The sequence below is a fragment of the Corvus hawaiiensis genome, chromosome 25, assembly GCF_020740725.1.
Source record: "Corvus hawaiiensis isolate bCorHaw1 chromosome 25, bCorHaw1.pri.cur, whole genome shotgun sequence".
In the NCBI taxonomy this organism is placed as follows: domain Eukaryota; kingdom Metazoa; phylum Chordata; class Aves; order Passeriformes; family Corvidae; genus Corvus; species Corvus hawaiiensis.
The window spans coordinates 4,092,187-4,104,159 of record NC_063237.1 but is presented as its reverse complement, the minus strand read 5'-3'; the positions used below and the strand labels follow the sequence as shown (position 1 = coordinate 4,104,159).

At 52.7% G+C, this 11,973-nt stretch overlaps 1 protein-coding gene across 1 annotated transcript; it reads right to left on the bottom strand.

Moving 5' to 3' along the window:
- Positions 1 to 3,080: 3,080 nt before the first annotated feature.
- On the bottom strand, positions 3,081 to 7,062 carry BSX (brain specific homeobox). Its single transcript, XM_048328932.1, has 3 exons — positions 6,564 to 7,062; positions 5,519 to 5,715; positions 3,081 to 4,616 (listed from the first exon to the last, which is right to left on the bottom strand). The coding sequence occupies exons 1-3, from the start codon at positions 6,829 to 6,831 to the stop codon at positions 4,371 to 4,373; spliced, it is 711 nt and encodes a 236-aa protein (XP_048184889.1). The 5' UTR covers positions 6,832 to 7,062; the 3' UTR covers positions 3,081 to 4,370.
- Between the last annotated feature and the right edge of the window lie 4,911 nt (positions 7,063 to 11,973).

The window sequence follows — 11,973 nt, the reverse complement described above, 5'->3', positions numbered from 1 at the left end:
AGTTGAGTGGGAGCAGAACCTGCCGTGGTCCCGTGGTGTCACTGAGCACAGAGAGGGGTCTGTGTGCTCCATCCATGGAAATTCCCGACCTTTTCCTGGCAACACCTTTCCAGTGCCATCATTTCTTAATATTTTAGGTTCTGGAAGTGTCGCAGCTGAGGTCTGCTTCAGTCCTACCCACAAAGTGCTGCTGCAATATCAGCCCCATTGTGTTCCTTCCAAAAATAACCAAAGCTGGCTTCCCAGCACCTCACAAAGGGCATGAGCAGGCTGCTGACCCCACAAAAATATTAATGTTTATCAGTTAAAAACATGAAATAAAGGGAAACCTCACAGCCATCATTACAGCTCTAAAAAAAGGTGAGGACTAAAACCAGATGAGGTTTTGCCCAACTCCAGCAGTCACTGAACGCCTCAAACAGCCATGAACGAGCTCTGCTGTCGCCAGCCAAGCACCTGATTGTTGTTGTCTCCTGCCAGGGATCCATTCTTTTCCTTGTTGCCCAAACCTAAGTGTTTTCCTTGTGAGAAAAAGCAGGAATGTGAGCAAAGGAGCAACTCTGGTGTGAGGAGGAGCTGGGGACACGGAACCCCAGTGAGGGGTAAAGGCGGGCAGCTGAAGCAGAACATCCTGGTGGATCAGAAGTGATGCTGAGCCAAAATCCTGGAGCTAAAGGAGCATCTTCAGCTTTGCACAATCCCAAGGGCGGACTGGGGAGCTGCAGGTGATGCTCAGAGCTGGGTTTGTGTCCTGGGAGCGCTGCAGGGTTTGTTCTGCAGCCCCAGCAAAGCCGACAGAGTGCACATCACCAGGGAATGGCAGCCCAGGGAAGCACCTGCAGTGGTCTCTGGAATAGCTGAAACGTGGCCAGCTTGCTCCTGGCAGCACAAACCTGGATCACAAAACCTTAAACCCAACTTCTGCCTTGACAAAAATGTGCCCTCACGGGCAGAAAAGCCACCTGTGGGGTCAGGATCGCACATTTACACCCTCCTGCCTTTCCCAAGCACCGCTGCCCCTGCATTAATGCTGAGAGCAGCTGTCCCAACCCCAGGGCACGCCACCAGCGTCTCATCCAAGCTCTAGAAACAAGATAAATCCAAGACCGACATCAGCCACTTTTTAAGCCAAGACCATCCAAGCAGGAGTTTGCAGCTAATTAAGGTGATGCTGTTTGTTGTTGTGACTAGAAGAGAGGAAAAGCTCCTCAGCATGGCCCACACCCGCAGAAGCTTCGCTTCAGGACATCAGTGATAAAAACAAAAATGCACTGAATCCATCAGTCGGCAGAGAGAAATGAGGAGAGGAAGATTAGAAAGGATTTCACATCATGCCCAGGTCGTTGCTGGGCTTGGCCGTGGGTTATTTACACCTTCCCCCCGGGGCTGAGCCCCCCCACATGTTTAACAGCAAGAAACTGCAAATTACTTGCTCTACAAGTGTCCTTACAACCCATATCTGATCTGCTTTTATGGAGCTCTGGCCACAGAATGAAAGAATTGGGGTTGGAACTGTTTTCCAGACTCATAAAAGTTCAAAATGTTGAAGGCAGCACGCGGGAAAACTCTCAAAATCAAAACAGAAAGCGAAGGTTCATGGCAGGATTTTACCGACTGGGCTTTGATTTTCTATAATGACAACAACCAAAAAACCCATTAACTAATTAAGTGTTAAATTAATCACCAGAAAACAATTTCATTTCAGAAAAATTCACTGAAGAATTTTAATCAAAATCAATCTTCTTGAAAAATAGGAAATCCACCGATATTTCCTGTTTCCAGCAATTATTCCCTGCAAACCACTTCCATCCCAGCATTTCCCAAATTAGCACATTAAATATTTTTTTAAAATAAAAAGAGAGAGAGAGCAGCTCTATATCTCTCCCCTACTCCTCAACCTTCTTGGAAAGAGCAGGAAAAATTCGGCTGCTGTCGCAGAATAACTCAGGATGCACGAATAGAACCTCATTTCATCTATTCCAAGAGAAAAATCTCTGAAAGAAGGAAAAAAAGCGCCTACCCAGCCCTTCCTTTCTCCCAGGACCATCTCCATTCTCCAATAGCCTCTTCCCAAAACATTGCTGAGTCTGGAAATTACGCTTTTCCACCTCCAGCACTGCTCCCAGCTGGGCAGGAGCTGGCTGGTGACACAGGGAGTTTCTCTGGCAGTGACTCTTTCCTTCAGCTGTCTCAGTTTCGGAGTTTTGAGCACTAAACTTTGTGGGATAAGCAGCCTGTTCCCAAATCTTCCTGTTCCCTTGCAAGGCTCAGGGATGGGGACATCCCTGGGCTGGGAACATTCCCGCTCTGCCTGTGTTTGTCCCTGAGGGATCAGCGGGTGCAGTTTTTAATATGATTTGTAGCTTTAACTGTCAGCCAAGGTGCCTAAAACCGCCCAGAGGTGAAGATGGTGGCGGGGTTTGGTTTATTGATCAGCAGGAATACTTTGGGAAGGGAGCTCCTGGAGTGGCAGGGGAGACACAGCGGAGATTTGAGGGTTCTTTGAGTCATATTTTTGACCTTTTCTTATAGATCTGGCACCCTACAGCAGAGCCAGGCCAGCCCCGAGCCACGCTCCACCCTGGCAACAGCAGTGGCAGACGTGGTCAAAAAAATGTTACCCCATAAATCTCGTGCACAGCTTTTCTCTATCATTTTTAGTGATTCCCGCTCAAACACACGCTCAGGGGAGGCTGACAACGAGCACAGAGCAAAATACTCCGGGGGCGACACAGGGTAAGTGTCAAATTTCCAGGTTTTCCAGTTCCCATCGCATCCCTGCCCACGGGAGCTGGGAGAAGGGAAGAGCCCCGGAGCTGGGAGCGGCATTTCCAGCCGGCTCTGCTTCAAACCACGCCGAGGTTTCAGGAGAAGAGCGGTTGCTTTGCCTTCTGAATCCTAATTTTTAGGGAGATGGGTGGCATTTTGTTGGTGGAAATTATTGTCCTGAAAGGATTTTTAAAGCCGAGCAGCTTTTCCTGGATAGATGGATGGGGATTTCCTCTACACACAACGCGTGATCTTTATTATTTTGCATGTGAAAAACAGAACGGCAGACTCACAAAAAGGAAGCAAACGCACACATTTCAATCGTCTATATTTTATATATTAAACAGGAAAATTAAACGTTTTTCTCCTCACAAAACGACATGTCCCATGATCCAAAAAGCCCTGAAAGTGCTAATAACGCCAGACAACCAAATGAAATTCCCGATAAAAACCAAAAAACAAGGTAATAAATTAAATAACCTAACGAGACACCGCCACGCCGCCGTGTTGCTGCTGCAGCGGGGGCTGCCAGGGAATATCTGAGCCAGCACAGCCCCCGCTCCAGGTTTCTACCGGGGAAAGTCCCAATCCCGCCATCTCCTCCCCGGAGATGCGGAGCCTCCGCCGCGCTCCCGGCGCATTTCCCAGCCAGCAGCTCAGCCCAAAACCAAAAATAAATTATAAAAATCTGAATTTACCTGGAAATGAACCCCATTTCCCTGGCAGGAAGGTAAAGGCAAAGCGAGCGAGGCCGGGGGCTGCTCCAGCTGAGCGCGACACGGAGCGCAGGGAGAAGCGGGGAGATGCAGGCGGGGGGACAGGAGCCAAACGCGGGACCCGCTCCGGGGCTGTTTCAGAGCAAAAGAGAATTATCTGGGATCCACACCTGGAAGCCGGGCAGGAATCAGGCTGCCGACACTTCTGCAAGCTGTAGAAAATCCCTTTTTTCTGGCTGGGAGCGCCGTTTGCTCCGTGCAGCTGTGGCAGGATCGAGTTATTGGTGATGCTCCCCTTTCCCTTCCCCACAGCGGAATGAAATAAACCGGAATTTTTGCCTTACCTGTTTCTTCGAGGGCTTTTCTTACAATTCTTTTTATTTATGCACGTCTCGGAAGCTCTGCCCGACCTCCCGCACTGGGGATGGAGACGGCGAGCGTGGAAAGAGCGGCGAGGATTTGGGGATTTGGGGAATAAAGGGTGCAAGTCGCCCTGCCTGCCGCTCCCAGGAACCACAACATGCTGCCACGAGTATACATTTATTTTAAACCCGAGGAAAGTTCGGGGAACGAGGAAAAGTCCGACACTTTTCGGAGGAAAGGGGGAACCTAAAGCAAACTCGGTTTTACTCTCCCCGCACCAGATTTCCGAGCACAGCCCAGGCTTGGGGTGATGCTGGGGAGCACCGGCGGCACCGCGGGGTCCCGGCCCCCTCGGGGGCACCGCCACCTTCGCCCCGGGGAGGGGAGTGGGCTCCCCCCGCACCCACACCCCCTTCCCGAGCCGTGCCCCCCTTCCCTGTGCGCGTTCCCAAGGCTGGGGAGGCGGGGGCGCCCCGCGGGGCCGGGGCAGAGCCAAGGAGAGGCAGGAGAGCCCCGGCTCTCCTAGAGGCGGTGGGGGCCGGCGCTGATGTCCCCCTCCTCCAGGATGTCCACCTCGTCCTCGGGGTCCTGCAGCAGGAAGGGGCCGGGAGGGCCCTTGCGGGGCTCGGCGCCGGCCGGCTCGGGCAGCTCGGGCTCGGGGGAGCTCTGCTCCCGGCTCTCCTCCCCGCCCGCCTGCTTCGGGTCGTCCTGCGTCTTCCGCAGCTGCTTTTTGTGCTTCATGCGACGGTTCTGGAACCAGGTTTTCACCTGGAGAAGAGGAGGGAAAGGGGGAGAAAGATTGGAAAAAGAAGGGGGGAAAAAAGTAATAAAAATTAAAGGGAGAAAGAGACTGGACGGGATGGATGTGGGGATGCTGTAGGGGATGTGGGGATCCTGGAGGGGATGGATGTGGGGATCCTGGAGGGGATGGATGTGGGGATGCTGGAGGGGATGGATGTGAGGATGCTGGAGGGGATGTGGGGATACTGGAGGGGATGGATGTGGGGATGCTGGAGGGGATGGATGTGGGGATGCTGGAGGGGATGGATGTGAGGATGCTGGAGGGGATGTGGGGATGCTGGAGGGGATGGATGTGGGGATGCTGGAGGGGATGGATGTGGGGATGCTGGAGGGGATGGATGTGGGGATCCTGGAGGGGATGGATGTGGGGATCCTGGAGGGGATGGATGTGGGGATCCTGGAGGGGATGGATGTGGGGATCCTGGAGGGGATGGATGTGGGGATCCTGGAGGGGATGGATGTGGGGATCCTGGAGGGGATGGATGTGGGGATCCTGGAGGGGATGGATGTGGGGATGCTGGAGGGGATGGATGTGGGGATCCTGGAGGGGATGGATGTGGGGATCCTGGAGGGGATGGATGTGGGGATCCTGGAGGGGAGGGATGTGGGGATCCTGGAGGGGAGGGATGTGGGGATGCTGGAGGGGATGTGGGGATGCTGGAGGGGATGTGGGGATGCTGGAGGGGATGGATGTGGGGATGCTGGAGGGGATGGATGTGGGGATGCTGGAGGGGATGGATGTGGGGATGCTGGAAGTGATCCGGGGGATGCTGAATGGATGGGATGTGGGGACGCTCCTCGGGATGTGAGGACGCTGGACGGGATGAGGGGTGGGGACAGGTGCCAGAGCCAGTCCCTGCTGCCCGTACCTGGGTCTCGGAGAGGCTGAGGGCCGTGGCCAGCTCCACCCGCTCGGGCGTGGAGAGGTACCGCTGGATCTCAAACCTCTTCTCCAGGCCGGAGAGCTGCGAGTCGGAGAACACGGTGCGGGCTTTGCGGCGGCGGCAGTGCTTCCCGGGCAGCTCGGCGTGAGCGTGGTGCTGGAAAAGGGCTGGCACCGGCATTCCTGGGGGGACACACGGCGGAGACCCGCGCTGCGGTGGGGCAGGGAGATGGATCCGGGGGAACCCCCAGGAATGTCGGAGCTTTCCTGCAGCGGCTCGGGGTGGGCTCTCCCCCTGCCTCTTTTAATTTTTTGTTATTTTTTTCGTTTATTTCGTTTTTGAGGTCGATTTATTGGTTTGGGTTTGGGGATTTGGGGGTTTTGTTGTGCTGAAAACAGGAGGATTTCCCAAGCGCCTCGCCCCTGCCGAGCCCACCCCGGGAAGGTGAAGGGAGCCCGGGCAGCGCTGCCACCGGAGGGGACTCGAGGCTGGCGGGGACACCTGAACCCTCCCGGCGACGAAACCACAACGAAATGGGCATGGAAAAAACCGGGGGAGCCCTGGAAAAGGCTGGGAAGGGGGAAGCGATCCTGCACGGCCCCGCTGATACATGGCTTGGGAAACTTCGGGGGTTTTCTCCTTGCAGAGCAAAGAACGGGCCCCGGGACAGGAAGAGCCCCAGGATGAGGAAGAGGAGAGACACAGCCCCAGCGCTGCTGCTGGAAGCGGAAAAGCGAAACCCGGCTGGACAACGCGAGGAAAAAGCGACGTTATCGGTCCCCCCAAAAAAGTGATTAAAAAAAAAATAAATAAAATTAAAGGCAAAGAGAGGGAAACCCTCAAGGTTTCGGGCACCCGCTAACGAAGTGGCTGCCCCGGGGCGAGGGGCTCCTGCCCCGGGGGGTGCAGCCAGGGTGGTGGCGGGGGATGTAGAAAGATGCCTGGCCGTCCCAGAGCGGCTCTGTCACTCTTGTCCTCACCCCAGTCCCCACCTGGACGCCCCAAACTCGGCAGGCGCTGCCACACTTACCCGAGGTGGTGAGGAAATAGGGGTGGTGGTGGTGATGCTCCGGCTTGTGCAGGGCGGGGTGCGGGTGAGGCGCCAGCAGGGTCGGGGTGGGCATCAGGGGGTACCCATAGTCCAAGAGGGGCACGCGGGAGGCCAAGGAGCCGGGGAAGTGCTCGGGGGGCACCTCCCGCAGGGGTTTGGGCTTGTGCAGCAGGATGTCCTCGATGAAGAACGAGGTGGGCCTGGCCGTCGAGACGGGGTGCACGGGCGACGTGAAGTTGAGGTTCATGGCGGCTCTGTGCCCCTCGGGCAGCGGGGAAGGGAGGGAGCCGCGCCGAGCTGCCGGAGGACAGAGAGGGGGCGGCCGGCTGCACCCCCGGGCCGCCAGGGAAGAAATGAAAGTAATGATGAAAATAAATAAATACAATTGGTTTTTTAAATCCGCAGTCAAAATAAATAAAGATAATATTAAAAAAAAAAAAAAAAAAATCTATCCCCCAGCCAGAAATAAGCTGGTGGAGCCGGGGGAGGCGAGGCGGGCGGGTCGGGGATGCGCGGGGCGCTGCGCGCCTTTGAGGCGCGGTGGGAAGGGGGATGCGCGCTGAGCCAATGGCGAGCGGGGGGGGGACGGGCCTGCCGGGCCACCCAAACCACCCCGGGGGCGAGGAGGGGGCGAGGAGCCTCTCCGGAGGAGCGCCGCAGCCGCGCAGCCTCCCCCGCGCACCGCTCCGCACCGAGCGCGGCGCTTGGGGCGTTTTCCCAAACAAGGGGGGTATCTCCTTTTTTTCCCTTAAAAAAAAAAAAACAAAACAAAACAAAACAACAAAACCAAAAAACTTGGGGCAAAAATAAACCAGCGGCTCTTTCCCACGCTCCGCTCCCAGCCTGTCCCCGCGCACGCAGCTTCGCCCTTCGCGCTCAGGCTCTCATCCCGTCACGGTTTTGTTCCCATCCCTTCCCCGCTCTCTGTTGCGCCAACAATTTTAATTTGGGGGTCTTTCCTCTGTTTTGTCTTTTTTTTTTTTTTTTTTTTTTTCCCCCCCTTTCCTCACCCCCTTAATCTGCACCATTCATTTCCCCGGAGTCAATTTGCTCAAATGAGGGTGATACACCACATCATAGCTGAGATAATTTCGGTTCGCATCTCGGAAAATTGCTCTAATTATTGATGTTAAACTCAGGGAAATTAAAAGAAGGCGCTTCTCCTTCATCTCCTGATTTTAAGCTCTAATTTGTTGAAATCGAGTTGTCATCACAATTCCAATCACTACCGTTAATAGTAAAAGTGTTCTAATAGAGCCAGAATTCGCACAACCCATGCTATTAGATAATTAAGAAAGATGTTAGAAAGACAAGTGCTAATCCTTGGGCACACGGACAGCGTTTCCATCTGATCCAGCAGGTAGAACAAATTAATTACCCGAATCAATTAGTCCTAAAAGTACAGTTCTCAGGGAAGTGCAAGCCATGCCTTCCATATGGATGAGCTGGTAAATGGTAAATAGATGAGGAAAAAGCTTTAAAAGAATAGAAACGGCAACCGTCGGGCTTTAATGAGTGTGCGGCCCGCGAGTTCTCCAGCCGTGCCGGCTCTTCCCCGCCAGCGCCGGCCACAGCCAAGGGGGCGGGGGACAGAGGTGGCTCCTTCAGCAGCTGCCAAAATTCGGGAAGAGGGGGACAGAGAGCTCCCCGTGCCACCAGGAAAAGCCACGGGAGCGTTTTGTGCCCTGTTGCAGCCACACCCACACTTTGTTTTGTGCCGTAGTGCCTGTCCTCACACACTTCAGCAGCGTATTATTTCTGTATATTAAATATATAAGCATTTCTATCTTTATTTCTTGCGTTATATTTGTATTTACATCGTGCGTTATACTAATATATAATATGTATTTTTATATATATATATATTTATCCATACGGATCCTCACCTGCCGAGTATGGATCAGCTACCCCGATGCAGGAAAGCAGGAGGAGCCCCCCCAGGACTGGAGGAAAAGCTCTTCTCTCCCTCCTGTCCTCTCCTCTCCCTTTTTTTTCCCTAGGAAAAAAATAAAAAAATAATTAATTAGATAAATAAATAAATAGACAGATTAAAAAAAAAAAAGGATAAACGCAATAATTCTGTTGCAGTGGCCCCTTCTGAAATGACCATTAGGAGTTTTTGGCTGAAGGATTTAAAAATCCAACTTTCTCTGATGGAGCCAACGAGTCAATGAATTAAGAGTGATGAAACGGGGCTAATGCCCCCCTGTTAATGAGGAGTGTCTAAGCTGCTTCAGGGGCCATTTCATCAGCTGAGATGGCTCTGCCGGGGGGTGGGGGGGGGGCTGGGGCTTTACCCGGCACTCGGGGCGGAGGGGTTGGAATGTAGATGTGGGTATTTAAGGCAGAGCTGGAAGATTAAAGCTGTGTCACTTCAGCCAGGTTGGGTCACAGCGTTAGGACTCAGGCAAGAACATGGACAGGGGCTGATTTTTGGAGTTCCTCTTTATTTAGGGGACAGATAAATGAGGCAGAGGGGAAAGAGGCCGTGTCTTGGTGTTAATTCGCAGCAAAACCCGTCCCCAAACTGTGCAGTGGCACTTCAGGCACGACAGCCTCTCCCTGCTGGTAACTTGGGGCAAGAAGCAGAGGGATAAACCCCATCTGTGGAGAAAGGACAGGAGGGCAACTCCAGAAAGGGGGGACCTCTCCACTGCAGTCCTCACCTCCAGGGCGTTTTTTTAAATTTAACGTTTCACAGCTTTTTGTGACAGAAATTGTGTGCCAGGTGTGGCTGGCAGGGTCCCTCTTTGCCCCAAAAGTCTTTTACCTCTTTTTCCCCTTTTGTCCCTCTTCTGCAGGTCCCTGGGCTGACGGGGAGCCAGGATTATGGATCTCATCCAGAGACCCCCAAACACTCCCAGCCCTGGCTGTGCCCTCCCTAGGACCAGCCCCTGGATCCTGGATTAGCCCTTTCTCCGGGCTGGACAGACACATGGACACGAGCAGAGGTTTTTCCCTCCACACCCCATTCCTTTTGCTGCCAAACTCCAGCAGAACAGGCTCTGTGGAGGTGGTCCCACAGCAGAAACTGCCCCAAACCTGGGCAGAAGCTGAGCTCCTGATGGGCTGAGGGGCACATCCAGGAGGGAAAAGCAGAGGGATCGGGATCAGGACGAGGCAGGGAGAAGCTGCAGCTTGAGCTGTTTTACTCACTGGGTGTTTCCCTCCCCGTTTGGGAGGAACCAGAGGGGAGGGCCAGAATTACCCCTCGATGCTGCACTTTTCCATCCCCCTCTGAACACGTTGGGGGGACTCTGTAAATCTCAGCCTGGCAGCCCAAACACCTCAGAGCTCATGACTGACACCTAACCACAGCCACACTGCTGTGGAGTTGGTCTCTTGCTCCTTCCATGAAATAAAAATGATTTCTACAGGCTCCAAGAGCTTTATGAACTTGCTGGAAGTGATGCACGCCCTGTTTCTGATTTAATAACCCACGTGCTTTGCTTAGATAAACACCAGCCCATCATCACTTGCACACTTAAGATCATTTGAAGATATCACAGGGAGAATTTTGCCCAGGAAAACAGAAATGTATTTGACTTAAAACCTCGGGGGTCATTCCAAAGGTCAGTGCAGCTACACTGATGCTGGCAGCTTTATTTCAGCGTGCTGCATTAGGGATAAATTTGGTGTGGTTTAAAAATACAGGCACTTACCTTGCCGTGGCTCTTGAGGAGGTAAGGTAGCTCGGGAGCTCAGCCTTTTCATGCCTTTCAAGACCAATCCACTCCAAAAGGAAGGGTTAAATTAAAAACAGACAGCCTTGATAGGCTCAAAATGGGAGCCTGGCTGCAGCAGAGAGGGCTGAAGAGCCCAGGCTGGCAAGCCACACGCGTAACACGGAGACAGGGCTTTTGAACACAAAGCTTGGCTTAATGGAGAATGTTCCTTGCATGGTGCTTCAGGCTGAGCCACTTCCCATTCCAGAGTGCCTCTGCCACTGGCGAGAGGAAAAAACACTCCAGCCCCTCTCCCCATCTTCATCCTGTCTGCCTGTGCCTAAATCTGCCATTTCTCTACAGGTCTGCAAGCCCAGATTCAGCTGGCACCCAGCTCCGTGGAAAATCCGGGAGTGGGATGGATGTGTTGGTGATGAGGGATTTTATCAATTCAGCTCAGCTGAGATAAAGTGGGAACACCTGGAGTACCAGGTTGGGTCTGCACTGGAAACTTTGCTGGGATTTCAACATTGCCACAGAGAAGCAGGAGCTGAACTCCTCGTGGGTCCCTTCCGGCTTGGGATAGTTGGTGATTCTGGGAATATTTAATGCTAGAAAGGCTCTGCTCTGCCCTGGCAGCAGCTCAAGGAGAGCTCAGAGGATGGGTTTGAGGCTGTCTCAGGGCTGAGAGAGGGGAAATGAAGCTTCAAGGAGTTTGCCTCCTAACCAGGGCTGGTGGCAGTGGAAGATCCACCCAGGTTTTCCAAGGATCATAATGCAACCACCCCTTGGCTTCTGCTGCCCCAAACCCCTGTCAATCCCCAGTCTGGCACTGTCCTTCATCTATGCTGAGAGGAAGAAAGGCAGAATGAGAACTAGAGGGGAAATCAGCCTGGTGATTTTATCCCCAGACAATAAACACTCAGGTTAAAAGCCAGCTCTGTGTAATTCTGACAGAATCACTGAACCTACACAGAAAAGCACAGCAATTGCAGGGCTAAAGTGCCAGGTGAAAAGCACAGAGGGATGGAAGTGCTGCTGATGGGAGAAGGTTTTGAGACAGGAAGGCACTTTTGAGGCTTCTATCCCACCGAGAACTGCAGGAATCTTGAGGATAAAAAGAGATGTGGCATCACTGACAGGCAAAGTAGAACTGAAAGCGTAAAACAACTGTAACGTCCTTACACAGCTCCCAAACTCAGCTGTCCACGGGTGGGCTCAGCAGGTTCATTCCCAAATCCAGAATTTTATCTCTGCACTGAAAATCTGCCTCATTATCTGATAACCCTGAGCGTTTTCTCAAGGCAGACAATGAAAGTGGCAACATTGACAGGTTTGATCAAAACACTTCCCTTAAAACAGTGACACTTATTAATTGAGACCTTTTTAATTACCTCATATTTGTTTTCAGCTTCAGCAGGGTGATCTGGACGTTGCCAAAATACAGTAGAATCTTTCTTTCTCTCCCACTTTCCCTCTTTCTTTCTTTTCTCTCTTTTCTCTCTTTCTTTTCTCATTCTTTTCTCTCTTTTCTCTCTTTCTTTTCTCTTTCTTTTTTCTTTATTTTCTCTCTCTTTCCCTCTTTCTTTCCCTCTCTCTCTCTTTTCCTTTCTCTTCAGAATGAGTCAGAAATTGGGAGGGAGGCTCAGAACTTTCCCTGGGACCTGTTTTCAATTATTCTCCTCTTCATTTGGTTCCCTATCAATTCCTCCTCCTCCTCGTGG